At 45.6% G+C, this 22,387-nt stretch overlaps 1 protein-coding gene across 1 annotated transcript; it reads right to left on the bottom strand.

The window, feature by feature from the left end:
• Positions 1-846: 846 nt before the first annotated feature.
• GCH1 (GTP cyclohydrolase 1) lies at positions 847-21,246 on the bottom strand. Its single transcript, XM_035551205.2, has 6 exons — positions 20,815-21,246; positions 10,235-10,344; positions 7,923-7,978; positions 4,912-4,943; positions 3,820-3,904; positions 847-3,265 (listed from the first exon to the last, which is right to left on the bottom strand). The coding sequence occupies exons 1-6, from the start codon at positions 21,113-21,115 to the stop codon at positions 3,139-3,141; spliced, it is 711 nt and encodes a 236-aa protein (XP_035407098.1). The 5' UTR covers positions 21,116-21,246; the 3' UTR covers positions 847-3,138.
• Positions 21,247-22,387: the final 1,141 nt, after the last annotated feature.

Below are 22,387 nucleotides of genomic sequence, written 5' to 3'. Positions count from 1 at the left end.
ACCAGCTTCAACATACAGCCATGAGAAAAGCAGAAGAAGCTCAGCTTTACAACAAAGACAATTCATAAAAGTGCTCTGAGGCTTCCCAGGAGAGCCATGTCCAAACAGAACAGTCCATTTAGAAAAAAATACACGAGACCGGAGGGGGCTTTCATTCATTATTCCTTGTCCATTTGTGACTGCTGCGAAGTTCACCCACGCAGCATGCTGCACCCAGCACATGCCCCATCCCTGCCTGCAGCCCCAAAATTTCTCTGGCTGCCTTTTCCCCAGCCTGGCCTGTTTCATCTTGTGCTTTGACACAGAGCCATAGATAAGAGATTAGCAAAGTGACTGCTAACTTTTATACAGGCATTTCATTTCTTCTTCCTCTCATTTTCTCATCCAGGCTGCAGATGAGCCCAAGAAGCACTCCCCTCCAGAGGCAGGCAGCTTTTAGGACACGCTCACCTGTTGGTGCAGCCACAGCTCCAACCGCAGCAGACACCATCTCACCCCTTGAAACTGCCTGGTGACATAAAAGAGCAAGAGTTAAGCATGAAGGGACCTCAAAAGGACGCTTGGGAGCAGTCCCTGCTTCCTCCCTTCCTTGCTCCAAGATATTTGCTGCTGCTTCCTATGACTCTGAAGATGAGAACAAGAAAAGTTGCACCGTCTTGGAGAATTTTTTTTCTTTGGTGCCCTGCCAGCAACCAGGGACAACTGCTGTTTCAGAAGAGCAGCTGAGCACCTCATCACAGGGCTGGAGCACTTGCAAGCACAGAAACTCCCCCACCCACTTCCTTGCACGATGCCGTCACCTTTCAGAGCCCCGTCACCTTTCAGAGCCACCAAGGACACTACCACTCCAAAGGATAATACTGTGCTTTAATGTTTTAGAGGCAACAGACACTTACGTGATACATGAGTAGGCTGTAGGAATTATACATATACACACTAGTTGTAGTTAAAGCTCATGTATTTGACCAATATTAATGTTCCCAAAAAATGCACCAAGTCTTACGACAAATGTGAACAAAATCCAAGGCCACGAGTAGAGAGGTATGTTTTAAGGACTACAGGTCACAGGGAAATAAAAAACAGCGGTGGTGCAATATGAACTTTATCCTGAATAGAGGTAAGTGGTTAAAACAAACTTTTCACTACCTCAGGAGTAAGAACGTGTTTTACAGAGACTCAGTTTTCAAGCAACTAAAGCGAGCAGAGGGAAACAGTTGTGTGCACCTCTTTGGTCCTCAAACTCATCTCCCAACTGTTGAGCTAAAAAGGAGTTTTACTCTGAACTTCAGGCAAGAAGGACTTAAGGCTTTTCAGCTGAATATTTGAAACCAAGACTGAACTGAAAAGCTGCGATAACTGCTCTCAATCATTTAAGGAGAACGAAAGCCATAGAGTTAGTGTATTTTATAAGTGTGCAACACACAGCTTGTTCATGCTAGCAGACAAGCTTCTGTAGCACCTAACAGAATCCAAGATAGAGAATATTATAAAACATTTGTCCAATAACCCTGTGAAGATGGCCAAGGTAAAGCTACTATATTAAACACAGGAGGCTATTGGCAAGAAGTGAGGGTAGTTACAGTAATAAATTGGTGTGTTTGTGTTTTTTTTTAAGCCTGTCTTATTTGTGCTCTTTAAAGTTCTTTAGGCTCAACGGAAATTTGACCTGGCTTGATTTTCATTGTTTCCCCGCAAGGGTTGTGTGACAGGCAGGAATGCATACAAGTTGGTAAGACACAGCTTGCCAGACAAGGAACTGCCTTTTAGGTTTAGCACAGAACATCTTGGATTCATATTCAGCATAGCTAGTGTGACTATGGGAACCTGCGCTGTGGGCATCTGACACCCTGGCTGACATTTCCTTTGTTAAGTTTTGCCTCCTGTGCTTAGTTTGAGAAGGGTGGTTTTCATTTGTGCATCATGTTTTCCCAATTAAGAGTTACAAAACTCCCATTAAAATTGTAACAAAGTAGAAGAAGTTCAGCCAAGTCCAGCTGACCGAAACTTTTTGTACCAATACTGCCACATACAGAGGTTGCCACAGACAGAAAATTGTGGTTTAATTCATTTTGATGGCCATGGAAATGCTTTTCTCAATTGCTCTTATGAAATAAGTTGTCATTTCAGTTTACCTTGCCCTGGAATGACCTGCCAACAGGCAGAAGTACAATGTGCTGCGTTCAGGATTTCAGTGCCCACCTTTGGTCCAATGTGGAAGAGATGCAAGTCTTGAAATGCTTGAAAAAAATCTTCCTTTTCAGATCAGACTAGATCTAGTTTCTTAGTCTAGCTCATGGAAATCCAAGAAGGAAAACTCAAGACAAATATTAAAAAAACCTCTTTGGATATCTTAGCTCTTTGCAGACAGACTCTGGGTTCCCCACCCACCCCCTTAAAGTTTGCTTAAAAATAGTAAGAAACCGACAGTTAAAGTGGTGAGACCTTCTGAGGCACAGAGAAAAAGGTGCATAAAACCCTTAATACAGAGAGATAAGACTGTTTCAAATCACTTAGAAGGTAATTCCCTGCATGTTAAGAGGGTAGGAAAAGTGTGTTTTAAATCCTCAAAGAAATTCAACAAAAAAAAGGAGGGTTAATACTAGCAAGAATATAAAACACCACCAGAGGTAACATCTCAAAGAGGTAAAACATACATATCCAGATACTGAAACAGCCACTGCAGGACTTGTAATAAAGTATAGCCAGAGACAATTCAGGACCATCCTTTTCAGCAGAGAAAAGTATTTGCAGCATGTAAGTGGTCCTACAAGGATCCACAGCCTTTCAATTGTTTCCTGTGCTGCACCGTATTTATTCTACTAACATAACTATTTCATAAATATCCATTTCACTCCCAAACCACGCTTTTCTCCTAACAGCAGTATATTCTGCACTGTAGATGGAGAAAGAGCATTTTCAAAACCTTATTTGTAGCCTGTAATTCTGTGATATCAGCATCATCGGAAATCCAGGAGGAGCCTACCTCTTCATTACAGTTTGCCATCAGAAGTCTTTTACTGAACAAAGACTATGACAACAATTCACAACAATTTAGTTGAGTGAGATGTAGGAACAAGTAAGAACAGACAGTGACACTGTACAGAACAATCTCCAGAGTGCATTTAGAGAAAAACAGTTTCAGCTCCTGATGAGTGTCAAGAATTCTTCACGGGTCTTTGGATCTTCCCGGAATACCCCCAACATTGTGCTGGTTACTGTTTTACTGTTCATTTTCTGTACCCCACGCATTACCATACACATGTGCCTAGAAGAAATGAGAGGAAAGTCAGTAAGTCAGACATACTCTAAAGAAGCAATCCCATGAAGACAACAGATGATTTGTACAGGGTCACGTTAAATACGGTGGAAATAAAAACGTCCATATCCAGAATGGTGATTTGTCAGAATCACCAATGGATCTCAGTTATTCTCTAGGGAAAAAAGTTCTCAGCTCCTGAGCACTGCCTTCTCTCCTTAGATCCTAGCAAAATCACACTTTTCCAGTGGGATCACAAGGACATGCCTGGTGCTAGGCTCAAGCTCTGCTGTAGAGGGTGCATTGCAGGCAGAACAGGGAGCCAGTGCAACTGGGACAGCTAACCACGCTCCTACTTTTCACATCTCTATGCTGCTTAAGGCAAGCCCCCACTTCAAACAGCTCCAACCCACCAGGCCATTTCACTGAGCAGGCTAAGATCACACCTGCCTGCACTCTAAGAAGCATGGCACACAGCAGCAGCAGCTGGAGAGCCAAAAGGCAGCACAACTGGAATCTCACCCAGCCCCTACATCACAGCAGAACAGCTCAGAGCAACTTACGTAGCTTCGATAACCACTCCAACTCCAGCGGGCTGTAAGGCTTCTGTGATGGCTATTGCAATTTGTTTGGTAAGGCGCTCCTGGACTGAAAGGAGAGCAGGGAGTTCAGAACCATTGTTAAATCTGACTAGCTTAAATACATCATCATCTGCACGTCACAAAAAGGATGGCATCAAAATACTGCATCCTCATTTCCAAGTGTGTCTGTCCCCTCCGCTTCCTGCCCAGGCTCTGGTCTTCCTAAATTAGTTTTGTTAGCAACAAACCCTAGCTTATATTTTGCTGAAACAGACCTTTTATTTGCTTGTTTATACTGGGAGTTTTCCATTACACATGTTTGCAGGAATTTGCATTACCGTGACTTGTTATAATAGGTCTTGCATTTCTCATTATGTGGTTAGAGTTTCTTGCTTTCCTCTATTTTCTTCATTTTTTACATATTTATTCACCAGCTTTACTGCTACATTATCCACTCCCTACACACAAAATTTATTTTTGAGGAAAGGTAATTGAGGTAAAAAGAGCAAATTAAGGGAATCTACTGTCCTCCAGAGCTTTACTTCCTGCAGTTATTCCCCAGTCTCACACCTAATGGTCACTGGGACTTCTGTTGCCATTAACAGACCAAATTTAACTGCAGGACAATGAGAGCAGGCTGAGCCTGAGCCAAGGTGTGGAGCAATTCCTGCAGCTTCCTCTGCTTCTCAGGGGAGAGCAGGCAGCCCATAATATGGCAGCTATTGGTTCATCTCCTCAGACAAGGATTCTTGAAGGCATCTCAAATTATCTGTGGAGGAGTTCATATCCAGCAGCATCCAGCTAGTTCAGTTATCCCTGGCGGCTCTATCTTACAGCACATTTATCCTCTGAACCTGTTACTGCCTCCATCCATTTTCATAGGCATGTTTTACCCCTCAAGGGAAATGCGGAGGCTAAGTTGACAGATGAGAAACACCTTTTGAAGAACAGTTTTTCTTCACAAGCTTTAGAATTGGTACAGCTCTAGTCCACCTATAATTACAGGTACCTTAAGCTAGCTAGGAAAGGACTCTACAAGCAACCAAAACAAGAAATCCAGATTCAGCTGTTTACCTTGTAATCTTCTACTGTATATTTCCACAATCCTAGAAGAGAAAAGGAAAAGAATTTGTTTCAGTTATTCCTATATGACCATGGCCTGATCTTCACAGTTACTTTGCACCATCAAACAAGAACATTGCATTGATCCACATCCTTCCTGGAAGTCCAGGTGATGGTTGGCATGGTTCAAGGGCTTCCCTTACCACATCACTGTTCTTAGTGACAGGTACCCCGTATCTGCCACCTCACAAGCTATTTTAGGGGGCGCTATTTGAGGGGCAACCCTGTCACTCCTTAGAGCTTCTTCTGCTTGGCTGTTACTTTTGTACCATCACCCACCTAGATCACACACTTGCAAGGGAATCCATACCCAAAGACTCCCTGAAAGTCAATCCTTGAACTGAGGTCAGATTACTTTTTTTCTTCAGTTTAAACCAAAGGCTGTTTTAATGACAGTTCAGATACTGAGATTCCCAGAAGGCTACTAAAGCAAGAAGTGTTCTAGATTCTTGCATTTAACCACAGATTTAACAACAATGAGAAGTATGTGAAATGACTTTTTATGCAAATGATGCTCTCCACCCACAGATCACACCAGCCTTCACATTTCAGTGCAAAGGATCACCTTAGTGCTCTTCTCTAAGGTGACTTCAAATTCAAGGCATTTGTGGAGCAACTCAAGTGATGGTTTGATCATCTGTCACCACAGTACCAAAATTCACACGTTTAAGAAAAAGTCCTATAGCTGCCCTGTAGCTCAGTGGGTTATTCGTGCAGACCTCAAATGCTTAATTACACATCAAGTGGCCATGCTAAAAAGTTGCTATAGAAAGCTTCAATACCCATCTGGTCAGACTAGACAAAAAACAGATGCTGGCTGGCAGCCTGTGGCATTAGTTACAAGAAACATTTCTGACAATGAGACTTGCCTGCTGTTTTGGAGAGAGAATTATATGCAGAAACTCCCCTCCGGAAATCAAATGGTTGTGTTATAGTTATTTTAAACAAAGCAATACAATATTTAGATTAAATATATGGATAGGAAAAAGTTGATGCTGAGGTTTTTTTTAGATTGTTATATATTAGAAGTCCCATAAGCGTGCTTGCGTAAAAACAGCATTAGTATTTTCAAGCCTGAGCTTAAAATCCAAGGAAAAGTGTTTGTTTACCGAATACAGGTCATCACAACTCCAGAAACACACCACATTAGACTAATCCTATTACGAAAGATTAGGCGCACAGTACCAACAGCCTCACAAATCTTTGTTCGAACACTAGTTGCATTATATAGGGCAAGAAAGAGAAGCACTATTTGGCCTACCAATCTCTTCATGGTAAGCACTCAAAGGCAAGCACAGACTGAGAACACTGTTATACAAGAATCTAATCTTTTCATTATTGTAGCGTATGGGAGTTTTACCCTAGCCTGAAAAGAGAGGCAAGATTTAACCTTTAAAGCACAATGCAGGAAGCCTTGCACATATCCAAGCATACTTCTATACTGAGAATAAATAGTGGGAAAATTGTACACTTTTAGCACCACGTTGCCAGTTGCATTAAGAAGCATTCAAGACAGTTTTGAGCTCCTTTCTAAGCCAGCAATTGAGAGGTAATTGCAGACCAGAGCAAGCACAAATCAACTGATGTGTATTTCAACTGTGATCCTAAAGCCCTTCAGAAACGAAGGCACAATCTCTTTAGGAACGATGGCCACCTTCAGAAACCCAGCTTAAAAAATATCCTTAAAAAAAACCTCACCACTTATAAAGTTGCAGCCACACAAGTACCAGCCAACACACAACAACAGCCCTGAACTGCCACACATCAGGATGTTCCTAACCGTAAGCAGCTACAAAAGGCAATCTTCCACCCAGCAGCTGCAGTGCTGACAGCTCGAATCTCATCCTACAGTGTCAGGAGACAGTTGACTGCAGTCACAGTAAACGTTTATGAAAAAATTAAGTGTTTAACTGCTTCAGACTTTTAATCAGAGCACATTCCACTCCTGTGAGCACTGCTAGAAGATGGTCTCCCTGCCATGAGGTTACATTAGCAAAGACGCAACCTGGGCCCTTCTGCTTCCCAACCAAATTCATTGCTGTGCAAAGAGCTGACTGATTTCAAAGCACGCTAGTGTCATATCCTGCACATTTCTTAACCACTAAGAAAACCCAGCAGGCATGCAGATTTACAAGGCTAATTCTCATTAGCGTTATTGGAACTACAGAAAGATTAACAGATGTGTCAGGGAAAGTGCAAGTCCTACGTGGTCTTTCTGAACTACAGACAGCTTTTTTCAAGATTCATTTGTTGAAAGACACCCTTCCACTCTGCTGCCCAATCATCCATCTATTTAAGGGATCTACCATCCCCTTCCTCACCAGGGCTAGGGATTATCACTTTATAACATGATTCAGTGCAACAACTGATCCAAGGGCACTTGCTGAGGAAAAAGCTATTTTACATAACAAATGGATTTCTCAAGTGTATCTTACTCTGTTTGTAAGGCTGAGCCTTATCTATAGAATCTACCCCACAGCTTTCTCAGCAGGCCTCGAGTAAAAGAAAGAAATGTCAAATTTATCTGAAGTCAGCTAACAGATTTAGATTCAATTTCTATCTCAATGTGTTCATTTGCAGTTTGGGATTTTTGTTCTTATCAGTAAATTTACAAACAAAAGTAACAGCTAGAGATCCCTGCTGGTTTTGGTGGCCTGCCTTAAAACATGACCAAGATTCTCCACTTGTTCTTCCTTCTGTAGTCTCTTTAGACACCAGTGCTTTCAATGAATGCACAGAAGTTTATGGCTCCACTACAGTCAACTGTAACGTGAATTAACAGAGCTCTAATACTTGTCTGTCCTCTCCACAAAAAACAATGCTGAGGATTGGTCTAAATCCAAATCCAGGACACAAAGTGTGTTGAGCTTTAGATGGGGACCAGATTAGAAAGATTAACACAGTTAGCACAGCTTGGAATCCTTTTTACAAATTAGCATCACTTTCATTACATTACCACTTACCTAGCAAGCTTGCTGAGGCCAAGTACTTGTTTGTTAGGAAGATAGCCAATATGTACCTAGACAGAGGAGAATGAGCCATTAGCAGAACCAAAACCAGACTTTAAAACGCACATGAAACTCATGCACAGAGAATGAGATGCACACCTGCCCCAGAACTAACTCTGGAACAGTCCAGAAGTCTTAGCATGTGGGAGGAACATGCCACCATGCAAGCCTGAGAAATTGTGGAGCTAACCAAGACTGTAAATGCCTGGTGAGGTCAGTGTCCGTGTGTAGAATAGGTTAAGGGGGGAGAAAAAAAAAATCACAACTCTTCAAGAGTCAAGGCTTATGTTCCAAGTCTCAGGAATACCCCAGAACACTATTACACCTGGGTACAAAAAGAAGGCTTTATTACTCAGCACAGCACTGTTCATCTTAAATAAAGACACTTTTCTTTCAAGACCTAAAGCGGATTCAGGAGAAGGGAAGGAGACGGACTGTACTTCAGGTAAATTTTCTGATGGCAAGTACTTCACCAAAGTCAGGTAGCACGTACTGATTTTTTTATTATTTTTAATGCCGCCTCATGTGCTATTGGTAATACCATAGATCACTGTATGAATAAGTTGACTTCTACTCTGCTTGAATATGGATTTACCGAACATTCATAAAAAAACATGTAACTGTACTAGTTTGAAATAAGTTACAGATCAGGAAAGTGCTCAGATCTGACAGACAAGGGAAAGGCATTTAGCTTGCTGTTATTTAGAAGCAACATGGGCTACTGAAATCAAGGGGGTTTACAATTGTAACAGATTATAAACCAGCATTTTATGTCACTGTACCAGAGACTTGAAAAATTAGCCAAGATACAGTAGGGGAGTGTCAGTATAGGATTCTGTCTTAGTGCTTTGCCTAGAGGCCCCGTCTCAGAATCCTGTATTGCTGTACCTGCAGTTAAAGGTACCACAGTGCACCTAATTACCTGGCTAACTTGCTCATTCCTATCACTGCTGTTGGGTAATCAACCCACTGACACCTGAAAAGACATGAAACATTTTAGATAAATTCAGAGACAAAAATAAGTGTTGAATCTTGGTCCCCTAAATTTTTTGTGTGAAAAATCTCGATTTTATTCAAGATAGAATTGCAAACACAAGACCTACTGCTCAGTATTTGCAGCCTGTTTGATGTACCCAACAGGAGAATGGTTAGTCTGAGAATATTTAGAGGCATACCAAGTCATTTAGCAGACCATTATACGAAGCAGGACCAATTCGGTGTTTGCAGATTTCTCCAAACCACACAGGCTAAACAGCTAGATGTAAAAAGAATGCATATATTGCCACAAAAGTAACGAAGAGAATATACACAGCATGTGTAATTGAGAATAACAGGTGAAACAGAAAGCTTCCACAGAAAAAGAAGTTACCTTGTTCTCTGGTATAAAACCAACATCGAGTAAAAGTAGATGAAGTTGAGTTGACTCGACAAAAGCAGCAGCTGGTTTCTGTTCGGGTATTTTATTTTTTGGGAGACACTTTACTTGGAACATATGTGGTACTGATAAAATTTTACAGAAAACAAAAGCACCTGCTACTCTGCCCTGTGAGTACTTAATAGTAGAACATATGGATTAGACTAAGCTCCATCCTTCTCTGCTGATATGAGAATGAAGAGGCTAAGGCTTGCAGAAGTGACTACCAATTTTGAACTCTTCAGATTTACACATGTTAACTGAAGCTTGGCTGCTTTTTTTGTTGTGTCTTTTGTTGTTGGGGATGGCAGGGGAAGAATTAAACTATTGACACCACAATTTCAACACCATCTGAAACACCAGCCCCTTTCACAGGAGTCCCAGCCTATGCAGTCTCCTGCTAGCCACATTAAAACAGGGCTGCTAGTCTGAATTTCGCTCTGATTGCGGGGGCTCCTGAGATGAATGTGCACTAGATAGCTCTGAGCCAGCAGCTAAATCCGTGACGGAGACAGCGTGCAGGGTGAGCCGGTTTAATATCAAGATGTCTGCCCTCAAGGCTTGCTGCTGCTTCACTAAGAAGAGCTTTGATGTGAAATGTCAGAAACCATTAGATTACTTAGACTAGGAAAGGTTGAGCATTATATTTTAGGAGCTTTAAATCCAAATAAAACTCACATTAAGGAGGTCTTACTTATTTGTATTCTCTGGAGATTAACTTCTAGAATCATAGCCATAAGCAGTAAATACTTGCAGCTTTAAAAGCTTTGTAGTTATGGCTACAAGGTCTTTTACATATACTTTAGGTCTTTTATCATGTATTCCCCATGTTTACTTTGTAAGGAAGAGTTACCTTTCCAACAAATGGAACGAGGTGATGCTCACACAATGAGAACATGTCTATGTCCTTCACAATTACCATCTCATCGTGGTCTTCATCAAAGATGGCATCATTCAGAACATCTGAAATTAAACATTTGCATTAAAGTTATATGCACAAGCACGGAAGGCTCTTCCAGACAGTTCTGACAAAGCTTGTGGCAAGTCCATAGCTCTCTCAGAGCTACGGATTTCAAGGTTAAGACAAGGGAAGTAAGGAGCAACACCACAAGCATGCTTTGGTGTGCATACAACCACAATTGCCACAGTGCTATATCAGACTAACCATACGTTATGCCAGAACTCAGCCTATAATGTTTTATTTAAATAATAGTTCGTAATAGTTAGCCATCACAGGGGTTTCTTCAAACACTTCAACATCAGCACCACCCTCTTCCAGGAAGCTCTGTGCCCTGGAAGCATTTTACCCTGAAGCACACCAACCAGCAGCTGTTTAGGCATACAGAGATCTGTAGCCACAGATCAGGGAGACATTTGCTGTCTCACACTGAAACAGGCACGCAGAAGTATATCCCATCTGAATCCCGTGTCTCAGACTTAACAGAATTAATGTGGAAAAACACAAAGATAAGAGGAAGAGACAGCTCAGTAAGAAAAGGAGCATATAGCACAGGACTCTGCTAGTCCCAGAGCTCAGCAAAACAGACCCTTAGTTGATTTTCCGTATTTAGCAGTCCCCTGACGAGTCCCGAGGCAATCCTGATGCAGGTTAGAGCAGATTACTGTAGTCTCCACAAAAAGCTAGAGCAAGCTGGACCACATCTGGAGAACTTAAAAGCAGAAGAGCCTCAAGGTAAGAGAGGGAGCCTTTTGAAGGACGAGAGAACAGCTGTAAAGAAGAGATGATATGGAGAGAAAAAACAACAAGAGAGAACTAGCTGGGCAGAAGGGCTGATATCAGCACGTGAAACTCTGCTAGGAAGTTAGCTTGAAGCCACACAGACTGCTTGGAGCTACTGCCAGGAACCAGAGTCAGATACACCACGACCAGATGGGGTGCTCAGGGACTGCCCGGCTTCATCCACGGTGCAGCTCAGCACCTGCAGTGATGATTATACAAATCTAATAGTTGTGTCTGCTCTCCTTGCCTTGATGCCTTCCCCCGACATGTACGTACACCTAATGGCCACCATCTGTTGCCGATAACGTATCATCATCATGGAGCGTTTTAATTTCCTGCTTGCTATCAGCACTACACAGGTAACCCTGGAAACTGTGCGCAAGATGTTCTGCCTGCAACGCACGTCCTTTCCTGAGAAGGGCTGGCAACCTGCAAAACAACGAGGCTGAACCCCAGAAGGTTTTCGATCAGGTCAGAGAACAGCGACAGAGCGCACAAAAGGGGCCAGGAAACAACGCTGTAAAGGCACATGATTTTGTCCTTTAAATTTTAGGGTCCAGCTTGCACCAAACACCGCTGGAGAGATTTTTGATTACGTGGGAAGCACCATGCAGTTGTATTAGCATGAATTCAGCTAGAAAGAGCCAGAATTTGGAACAGAGCAGGACAAAGGGGAGACAGAGCAGCAATCTGGGTTCTCAGCTCCTCCACGCAGCACTCTGCAGGTGTGCCGTTTCCAGAGCAGAAAGGCAAACAGTGGTTTCACAAAGCCTGCCACTATGCCCCGCATTATTAAAACAAAATCCAAACAGACCCAAGAAGCGTCTCTAGAGTGACCGCTGCTGTTATTAGACCACCAGCTTGGCTCATACCAGCACTGCCAGCAGCATATCAGAGCCCGATGCTAGATACAGGATTACATCAGCACACTCGTGGAGCAGACTGCTCAGAAGAATCAGAAGTGGCCACGTTCTCGTTGCAAGCCACAGGAACGTGTGGCAGCATAAGGTCAAAACCTCAGCAGAAGGTATTTCAACGTGGAAGAGCCTCATATATATACACATACATTTATACATGTGCATATACACACTCATCTATAAAATATATATATGAATGGATCCCTACAGACTTCATCTAAGGAACCACTATCTACTACTAGGGTGCTGAAGAGATGTTGTATTATGGAGACAGCTGGTAGCCGTATCATAGGGCTGCGAAAAAGAAGGTTGAGACCCATGAAGTATCCCACAAGCAACTTCAGGAACAAAATGCATCCCTCCCATGGCTAAAGCAATTAGACAGGAACACAAAGCCACCCATCCTGCTTGCATATCCTCTTAGGCTACAGCCAAGCCATAGCAGTTTGGGTAATGTCTCCTCTCAAAAGAGGTTTTAGAGGCATGTAAGCAATTAGATCTTTGTCAAGAACAGAACCACAGAACTGCGGGGTATTTCACACTTCCTATTTATGCACATCTTAACAATTTTGCACCCCAGATTTTTGGGATATTAGTAGCAAGTAGCAGCTAGAAGGAGGATACCTGCTCAGCTGCAGAATGTCTGCAGTTGTGCCCACAGCAAGCTGTGCTGATTTTAACAGTCAGCAGCAGTTATTGCTTGGGAAGGTGGGCCAGAACCCATAAAGGAAGAAAGGAGCTTAGTGCTGGCCCTCCAATACCCCTTCACAACTGCCAGGCAATACAGGAAGACAAGGGCAAAACAAGGGCTGGGACAGAAGGCTGGTACCTGACTACATGGCTATGGTGTTAGAACAGAGCTACCGTCACCCCTATCCTGCTCAAGTCCCTCCTGCTCACACCTTGCAAGCCTCTCCTGAAAAACAAGCAGAGTACAAAGCCTGTGTCTGTATTTACCCTCATCCAACACAAAACCCTTTCAAATCCAAGCCTTGCATTGCCAACAGAAGAGCGAGGCAGAAGTAGCTGTGACAAGACACCGTGCTAGGTCCCGCTGCAGCGCTTGCCTTCAGTAATTACCCAGGAGAGACTTGTTGGCAAAGACTCAAACGCTTTGTGCGGAGAGGCAATGCCATTTTATCTAACTCTGTCTTTTATTTCTTGTAGTCATTCAATTTGCAGTAGCATCAAACAAGGCCGCAGCAAGCTTAGCCCGGAGCCTGCAGCACATGTTCCAGAGAATATAACAGAGCTCACAGGACAGAAGGGGAAACAGGGCCTCGGATTAAGCAGCGCAGAAGCAAAGCGGGGGACAAATTCGTACCTCTTAGCCTGTTCTTTCACTCTATCTAGGCCACAGCACCTACTTCAGTAGCTTGATTTCATTTTCCTCTCAGCTTCCTCATTTGGAGCCCCCAGAAACATTTACTCTAACCCCAGACTTTTCCTTGCCATCCCTTCTGCCTGGGGCTCCAGGTTCTTCACAGCAAAAGTGCAGAGTGAGCTGGGATTTTAGAGAGGAGGAGGGCTGGAAGCAAGTATTACTGGACTGGTTTCCTAAGCAAGGCACCTGCAGCTCAGACATGCTCCTCCTCAGCAGGCTACCTTTCCTGAACACAAAAAGGAAAACCTCCTCCCCTCAAGTGAAGCAACCCTTTTACTCCCTCCTAGTACCACCTACCACCTAGGTAATCCTCCGCAGCACTAAGAGGACAGGACTCGCATCCCCTCTGCCTGCACCATTGGCACATTCAGAGCCTCTCGACCTCTGAGCAATGCCTCCCCTCACCCTGCTTGTATTAAACACAGCTGGGCTCGAGTGCTGCCACCAAGCCCTGCCTGTAAGCTAAAGGAGCCCGCACATAACACTGCTTGCATTCCCTACCACCCTAGGGAGCTTGCTGCTTAAGCCTAGACACCCCATGTTAAGGAAATGCAAAGATCCGGGTAAAGACACATGGCTGGTAGGGAACAAGAACAAAATGTTTACTTGGGGATGATGTCTAGATTATTCCAGCTGAGGTTTCCTTCAGCCCAGAGTTCAAGTCCTGTTGCAGAAACTTCAGCGGGCTGTTAAGAACTAAACAGCCGCTTCTGCTGCAAGTTAACTCCTGAAACGGACCGGAATTAGTTTTCCCCCTTTATCTTCAAAAAGAGTCAATAAAAGCAGGAATCGGAATTGGATGAAGACAGAACGAGAAAGACCTTTCGGGATTTTGCGTCAGAGCTAAGCAAAAAGACCTGTTGCTATAGAAACTATTTGCATGGCTTTAATGTGACACAGGAAAGCAGAAGCACCTCTGGCAACCAAAGAGAGCCCACCCCGCAGCTGGCTCGGGAGGTGAAGGGAATGAGGGATGACAGCGCTCCACAGGGCAGCGCTGCTTCAGCTTCACAGCACCTGGTGTCTGCTTCTGACTCCGAGACAAAAAGACTGAGATGCTCGTAGGTTGTTCTCACGATGAGCTGTTTCCCTCTAGAATAAAGAGGCAGATCGAGGGTTGTTCACTGTCAACAGGACGGAGGCAGTCTCACATTCACTGATATTGTCCCGTAAGCTCACCCATCCTGGCAGTGACAAGAGAAAAACCAAACTACAGGCAGAGATCAGGTTCCTTCTGCTCTGCCAGGAGCACAAAGCAACCTGTACCAACACCTGGCGTGACCTAGGAGCAGGCAGCGAGCAGAATGGTGCTCCAGAACTGCGGTGTGATGAGCCAGAGACCAGACCAACTGCTTGCTGAGGTGGAAAAAAAAAAAAAAAAAAATCAGCTGAGGCACATGGCCAGATACCTTTGGCTGGCTTGCTTGGGAAGAAGTTCCTCTTCATCCAAGGAGAGATGTAACAGAGCAGGAGACCTGAGCTAACAGCTGAATGTGTGGCAGGGAAGCCAGGAGACTACAGGATCAGAACTAAATCTGGAAGAAAACTGCTAGAAAAGCCCTCAGTTGTTGATAAATAGTAAGACAGAGTCAAAACTGAAACTTTGCATTTACTTGTGTTGATCCTACAGAACTGTAGTTGGAAAAAAAATCCAGACAAACACCACAAGAGTTATTGCAGCCTTTCTGTACTAGAAAGTTACCGGAATCTATTACACATACAGGGAGGAGACTCAGGCTACAAATACTCATCCATACAGAGTTTATAGTCCTGCAGAAAGTTAATGGCTTCAGGTTGCTAAGAAAGGGGATGGTCTGGGTGTGCCAATTCACAACAAAATCAGCACTTGCTTCAGGAAGCCTTGAGACACTCTAGAAAGAGGCACAGCCTAAGCTGCAGCATGACTCTGAACAGGCAATAGAGTTCAAAAGCTGCAGAGAAAAATTAAGGCGGCATTAGCACCACGTGGCTTCCTTACCATCATGTACCTTCCTACCAGGAAGGAAGGAACACCAGACAGAAGTTACAAGTTGATGACTAATAGTTCAGATTTCACCACTGCCACACCAGAGGGCTGGAAATAGACAACCCACTCCAGGAAGGAACATTATTTTCTGCAGCAAGACTTAATTCTTCAGCTACCAGAAGTCATACATCTGGTCCAGCTCTTTTACAACTCATTTTGTAGAGGCAAATAGAGGAAATGCAGCATTGATATTCAACTAATTTTGGCCATCATCTTTACTGATTCATTTACTTTAAGACACCTTCCACATTGCAGTGAGATTTAAGTCTGTTCCTAAGAGATCAGTTGTTGCAGACTCCCAGATGAAACTAAGATTAGGTTCTAGGAGTTGTTCTTTGCCAACAGACTTATTAATACAAGGGAAAGCAGGGTTATGGAGATGCTCATTAAAATGCATCAGGATTTCAATAACTACTTCACTATCTCATGTCACAGAAGGTGCTGGAAGTTCCCCATCCACACTTCTTTCGGTAATCAAAACAAATGAAAAATCAGAGAAGACAAAGAAGTGCCTTGAAAAAGCAACATGAAAAGATCAGACGCCTTTAACAGTGTACGATCCAAGAGGTTAAGATCTTTAATAAACCCTTGACAAAACACAAACAAGCTTATCAAGTTCGGTGTTGCTTGAATATTAATGGTCAGGTAGATCATCCTGGTAAGTTCAGGCTTCACCCACACAAGGGGTCGGGGTAGAGGAAAGAAACCCCCAAGAAACTTACCATGAACAATCCTGTCTCTCCCACCCTCCAGTTTGGGGAAACAAGCCATGGCCATGCTACCAATATGATATTTAAGCTACATGTTAGACTGTCACACCTATATGAAGCGAGAGAAGAGCAGCATCTTGCTTCCACTAACAGAAACGAAAGAAGCAACTCACCAGCTCTCAGCAAAGGGCAGCGCTGCTGATCAAACAGCCTTGTTTGTTTAAGGAGCTGCCTGTCTATTTTTACGTAGGGATGCTTAGCACCTCTCACCCACAGCAAACTGAGTAGGCTTAGAAAACTTGTAAGCTTATTCTACTGCTGCATCTATGAAAATAAAACCACACAGGGAAGAAGGTGAAGAAAAGTATTAGGGTTGCATTTATTCACCCTCCACCATAGGAGAGCACAAACTACTGAGAGGAGGGGGACACACACTGCAGCAGGTGTTAGCCTACTGGTGTTGGACTTCAGGTGTTGCTTGCTTTAAAACAAGAAGCTGCATAGGAGCATCAGTTAGCTTTAAGGCAAATAAAACACATGCAGCCTTTCAAACCGCACAGGTTCAGAAAGCAAAGTTATCCTCTGGTATTTCTAATTGTCATTTCCCTATTAAACGTGTTAAAGGACAGTTGAACCTGCCAGCTTGCTTGGAAGCTAGCACAGAGACCAGTGCGGTCTTTCAGCTTTTATTCGTGTAACAACCAACATTATTTAATGCTTGTGCCATTCTGCTTCAAGGACTTAGATACGACGAGAACAAGTTCACTTCCTTCTGCAGTCACAGGAAGCTTGCTCAGCTTTGTGCCTGATGTCTCCTACAGGATTGCACAATCAGAACCAACTCCTTTGGAGTTTAGTTTTTGATACTAGCATCCCTGACTTTCACTGTTTTTGGAACTCTCCATTTAGCAAGATCGAATACGAAGTCTTCAGCTTCAGGTTACAAGCTGGCACAGTCCTCAGCCTTTTATTTACACAAATTCACTCACTCGCTGCATTTGTGCACACAGTCTCACAGACTGCACCTCCAAGTGTGACACGAAGACTTCACTGAAGGAGGGACAGATCTCCCAAGGTTTCATCTTTGTGTGGCAGGCAATTGCCTGAGAGCTGTAAGTGTTCAAGGCAACCTGCTAATAAGAGTCGACTACCTTTGTTACCCAAGAGAACAGGTTACTGTTTTATTATAGTTTACTCCCAGAAGTAGGAAGCTGATAAATTTGACCCTGGCTCAGGAAAAGAAGAGATGTTCTTGAATCCTGATGCAGAAGCACCGCATGAAATTGAAGAGTAAAACTTCTGGTATCCTGTAGTGATTACTAATCTACACGTGCCCCAGTGTGAACTGCCAGCATTTTCAGATCGGCTCTCCAGGATGGATTTTACTTTAAATCCCTAAAGGCATTCTCACACCTCCAAAGAAAGTTTGATGATTAGTACTATAGAATGAGAATCACAGAAGGGCTGGGGTTGGAAGGGACCTTAAAGACAACCCAGATCCAACCCCCTGGCAAGGGCAGGGATGTCACCAACTAAATCAGGTTGTCCAGGGCCTCATCTAACCTGGTCTTGAACACCTCCAGGGATGAGGCATCCACAGCTTCTCTGGGCAATGAGATCAATACATTTGAATACATTTTGTCAAGGAAAGAGCTAAGGACAGAGGCCTTTTGTAAAGCCAGGATTAATAGGAGAATGCATCTAGAAAGAACAGTAAGAGAATGATTTAGATAATTTAGCAAGTAAACCCTGCTAACAGCTCTGAAATACAACACTGGCCAGCTGCAGAACACAGATAGCAAAGACGAATAAAGGTAAAGCAGGAACACTGTTACTCTGCGCTGTCAAAAACAAGCTAGGAAGTAACGCAGAGGAAGCTGGAAGGCAGAATCTGCTGCTCACAGAAATCCCAGTGGAGAGAGGGGACAGAACTCAGATGTCATCTTCCCTACAACACTAGTTTAAGTTAAGGGAAATATAAAAATACAAATGTGACCAGCTGTCACCGAAGCAGAGTGACAACACCCAGGAAGGGAGACCAGATCCCCAGCATATTTATGCATACCCCGAATGCATTGATGTTCTCAGACACACCCTAACCAAAAAAAATGGAGTTCTGTTCTTAAGAATAAATTAATACTCAAAAACAAAACCAATACCTGTTTGCTGACTTCTGTGCGGACCACGCACTAGCTCAGCAGCTTCCCAAAGCACTCCGGGTTCGCTATATCAAATTCTCTACACGTACCATTAGTTCTCCACCTCCAAGGCCACCACAGGACAGACTGCTGCAGGGCAGGTGAGGCCATCATCCCTCACCATACCTAAAGCTTCAGGCACCCTGACTGCACTCAAAAACCTTCAGTGACGAGCAAGAACAAGACACCACTCATGACAAACCTCTAAGAGCAGCAGGCAGCATTCGAGGCAGTCAGGTAGCTTAGTTTTGGGACCAACCACATCACCTCTATGTTCTTACCTCCCGCAAGCAAAGCTTGCGGCCAAGCTCACCGAACACTGCAGATCTTTCTTGGCACACTTTCAACTTCACGCTGTCCAGCCTTCAAGAGATTTCAAAACTCGGGAATACATTTTCCACACAGGAACACAAGAGTGATGCAATAATTTAAAATGCCATCAGAAGTGAGTTGCTTTTTCCCCTGCCTACCCAGGGTAGACACCCAAGCGGACAGACTCCGGAGGCTGATTGTAAAGCCTGTAGCTGTACCAGCACTGTTCCCTTCATCTGGTTGTCATTGCCACTCTCCTGGCTGCAGAGCCAGGCCCCATTCACACACTGGCACAGGTTGGGAGCTCAGCTGGGGCCACATACCTGTTGCAGCACACCTTGCTTCTAGCCCTTTGTTTGTATAATTGCCACCACAGAGCTTTTATTTCAGAAATTTTGTAGCAGTAAGTCTCTTTTTCACATCTTCTCCCTGCAGGGGAACAGACTTGAACCCACACCTCAATATCCCACAAACCACTGTTTTAACATATGCATAGCCAGGTAGTTCTGTGTGAGGGAACAAAATAAGCTGTAAAATAAAGCAGAGAAAAGACATTCTTCCCCTCTTTCCTCCTTTTACAATCCAGTTCCTGGTCCATTTCACAGCCTGGCTAGGCAGCCAGCTGTATGAGTACAACCAAGTGACAGCACGCCCAGATGCTGCAGCAGAGACAAGCAGCAGGAGCTGCAGCCCCACAACCACCACCATTCCCAAAGATTTCCTAGTTTGTCCTTCAACTACAGCTCATTTTCCCTCCCCATTAGACTAATAAGAGCAGGGAAACTGGAAGCTGAGCATTGTGTAAGGAGATGAGTAGCTGACAAGTAAAAGGATCGCCCATCTGACACAGGAAGGGATGCTAGCATCACAGCTTCCTTTGATTTCCTAGGAAAGGAACAAAAAAAGCAGTGCAGGAGTACAGCACCGAGCAGTGACACTAACTCTTTCTGTTCTCCAGTATAACATAGCTACCCCCCAATGAGTATTCAGGGGAGGGGACCATCCAGAACTACTCTGCTCAAGGAAATGCATGAGAGACTGGGACAGATTAATCATGGTCCCAAAGTACCCGCTGGAGCGGAAGGAAGAGAACAGAAAGAAGCTATTGGAAAATTAAGGAATCAGTTTGGTTTAGCTTTCTCTGTACATGAGACCTACGGCAAGCTTAAGAGAGGACTTCGGATAGGCAGTAAACTCTCAGCACAGAAATTCACCTTCAGAGATTATCACCAAAAAACCTCCTGACTATGACACCTCCTGTGTTTTACAGCAACAAAGCAACAAGTGCAGTCCCCAAGTGCAAGTAGTTTTTCCCAGTAGACAGAGGATCACCCTGTGAGACCCCGACAAAGCTTCATCTCAAACACCCCATGCAGCAAGGCTGAACAAGAGGGGGATGACAGCCAGCACAGCCCCGAGCTGATCTCCAGACACGAGCCTGAGAACCAGGTTCGGCCGTAAAAGAAAAACAAAGGTCAAGGCAGACGTGCTGTTCCTGGGGGAAGCTAGGGCATGACGTTGGCACAGAAATAACGCTAGCCATGAGTAAGTCAATGCTGGAAGTTATATGCAATCAGGTTTCGGAGAAGGCAGCAATTTTGAGAAGTGAAAGAGAAAGTAAACGGGAAAGCCAGCCTCTGAGCTGAAGCACAGCGCACGCAGAAGAGGGACGGGTTAGCAGCTCAGCCCTTTCATTCAGTGGTTCTGGGGCAGGCTCGTACAGCAGCAGCACTGCTCTCGGGATGCTCAGCACCTTTCTGACCTGCACTCAGCCCCGTGTCAGCACCAGGAACTTGCCTTTCACCATACGGGGAAGCAGAAGGGGAAATTCCCTGGTTTCCCAAAGCTTTTATTACAGTTTGGGCTGGGCGCAGTCCTTACTGGAAAGGGTAAGAGGAGAACAGCAATGTGAAAATGAAGACTACAAGGCAGGATTTCCCCTAGGGTGGGTCCCTGCTGAGCACCCACCACCAGGACCCTGCCTGACCCTTCTCTCCTTGCATCTCACCCCCAAAAATCACCTGGGAGCACCTGCGGGTGCCAAGCGAGAGGCTGCCGGCCCAAAGCTGACCCCAGAAGAGTGCAAATCCCCCCCCCCAAAAAAAAACACCCTCTCCCCTTCCACCCCCGGGGGACGGCGCCTACCGGAGATGGTCTCCTGGTAGCCCTTGGTGAAGAACTGCATGGCGGTGGCCGCCCTCCAGGGCGTCTTCAGCAGCCCCTGCCGCTGCGGGTCCTCGCCCAGGGAGCGCAGGATGGAGGTGTAGGCTGCCGCCAGGCCGGGCAGGCTCAGCTCGTTGTCCTCCTCGCTGCGGGGCCGCTCTCCCCGCCAGCCCTCGCCGCCCCCGCCGCCGGGCAGGGGGACGCGCGGCTTGTCGGCGCCCAGCGGCGGGGAGGGCGGCCCGTCCTGCCGCGGGTACCCGTTGTAGCTCCGTGCCGCCGCCATGGGGGGACGGATCGGGCCCCGAGCGGTGGGGGCAGAGCGCTGCGGCGGGGCTCAGCACCCTCCCGGGGCTCGGCACCGTCCCCTCACGCGGCGCCCCCCACACACGCTCCCGCCCGCCCGCCGCTGCCTCAGCGCTCGGCTGCCGCCGCCTCGGCCGCCCGCTTTATACCGCCCGCGCCGCTGCCATTGGCTGGCGCCGCCGCGACGTCATGCGCTGCCCCTGCGAGGAGCCGGCCGGCCTCGGCCCGCCGCGCCCCGCAGCGGGGTCGGGATTGGGGTCGGGATTGGGATTGGGATTGGGATTGGGGATTAGGATCGGGATTGGGGATCAGGATTCGGAACGGGATCGGGACAGGGATCAGGATCGGGATTGGCATAAAGGACTGGGACCAAGATTGGAATCAGGATTGAGATCGGGATCAGGATCGGGACTGGGATCGGGATTGGGATTGGAATCAGGACTGGGACAGGGATCAGGACTGGGGTCGGGACCGGGATTGGGATTGGGATGGAGATCACGACCAGGATTGGGGATTGGGACTGGGAGACGGATTGGGACCAGGATTGGGATCAGGATCAGGATCTGGATCCGGATCAGGACAGCGATCGGGACCAGGACAGGGACTGGGGTTGGGACCAGGATCAGGACAAGGATCAGGACCAGGATAGGGATTGGGATGGGGATCGGGACAGGGACTGGGACCGGGATTGGGACCAACATGGGGATCAGGATTGGGACAGGGATTGGGATTGTGATAGGGACCAGGCGGCAAGGCTGCCCTTGCAGGTGGTGGGGTGGTAAGCTTGGGTAAAAAGGGGGGAAAAACACCAGGGTGTGGTGAAAGTTGGGTGGGAAAGGGTGAAAAAACACCAGGGGGTGGGGGAGGTTGGGTGGAAAAGGGGAAAACACACCAGTATTTGGCTGGGGTGTGGGTCTGCCGTCTTCAGAAACACTTTGGAATACATCAAACATCGTTTTTGCCTCCATGGAAGCACATTGCTGGCTCAAAGCATGGCTAAATGCTCGTTGTTGCATGCTCATGGTGTGAAGGTGGCAGAGGGAGCCCGGCCCAGCCCTATGGTCTGAGGGCTGGCAAAGACCTACATGGGTGGGTGGTGGGAAGCCAGGTTCCCCTGCTGAGGCTCTTCTGGGGTTTTATACGAGGTGAAAAGGGAGGCTCATGGTTCAGGGGTAAGCACTACTTTCCTCATCGCTTTCAAAATAAATGCTTGAGGTCCTCAGGAACGCATCACCCGGGCAGAAAGCCCTGT

Source organism: Cygnus atratus, chromosome 5 (genome assembly GCF_013377495.2).
Source record: "Cygnus atratus isolate AKBS03 ecotype Queensland, Australia chromosome 5, CAtr_DNAZoo_HiC_assembly, whole genome shotgun sequence".
Lineage (NCBI taxonomy): Eukaryota > Metazoa > Chordata > Aves > Anseriformes > Anatidae > Cygnus > Cygnus atratus.
This window is presented reverse-complemented; position numbering and strand designations above follow the sequence as displayed.

Coding starts and splice junctions, on each gene's coding strand:
- GCH1 (XM_035551205.2), bottom strand. CDS start 21,115: ATGGCGGCGGCACGGAGCTACAACGGGTACCCGCGGCAGGACGGGCCG. Junction 4,944..7,922: donor GGCCTCAGCAAGCTTGCTAG/GTAAGTGGTAAT, acceptor TTTCTCTTCTAG/GATTGTGGAAATATACAGTA. Junction 3,266..3,819: donor GGAGTGGTTATCGAAGCTAC/GTAAGTTGCTCT, acceptor CATTTCTTCTAG/GCACATGTGTATGGTAATGC.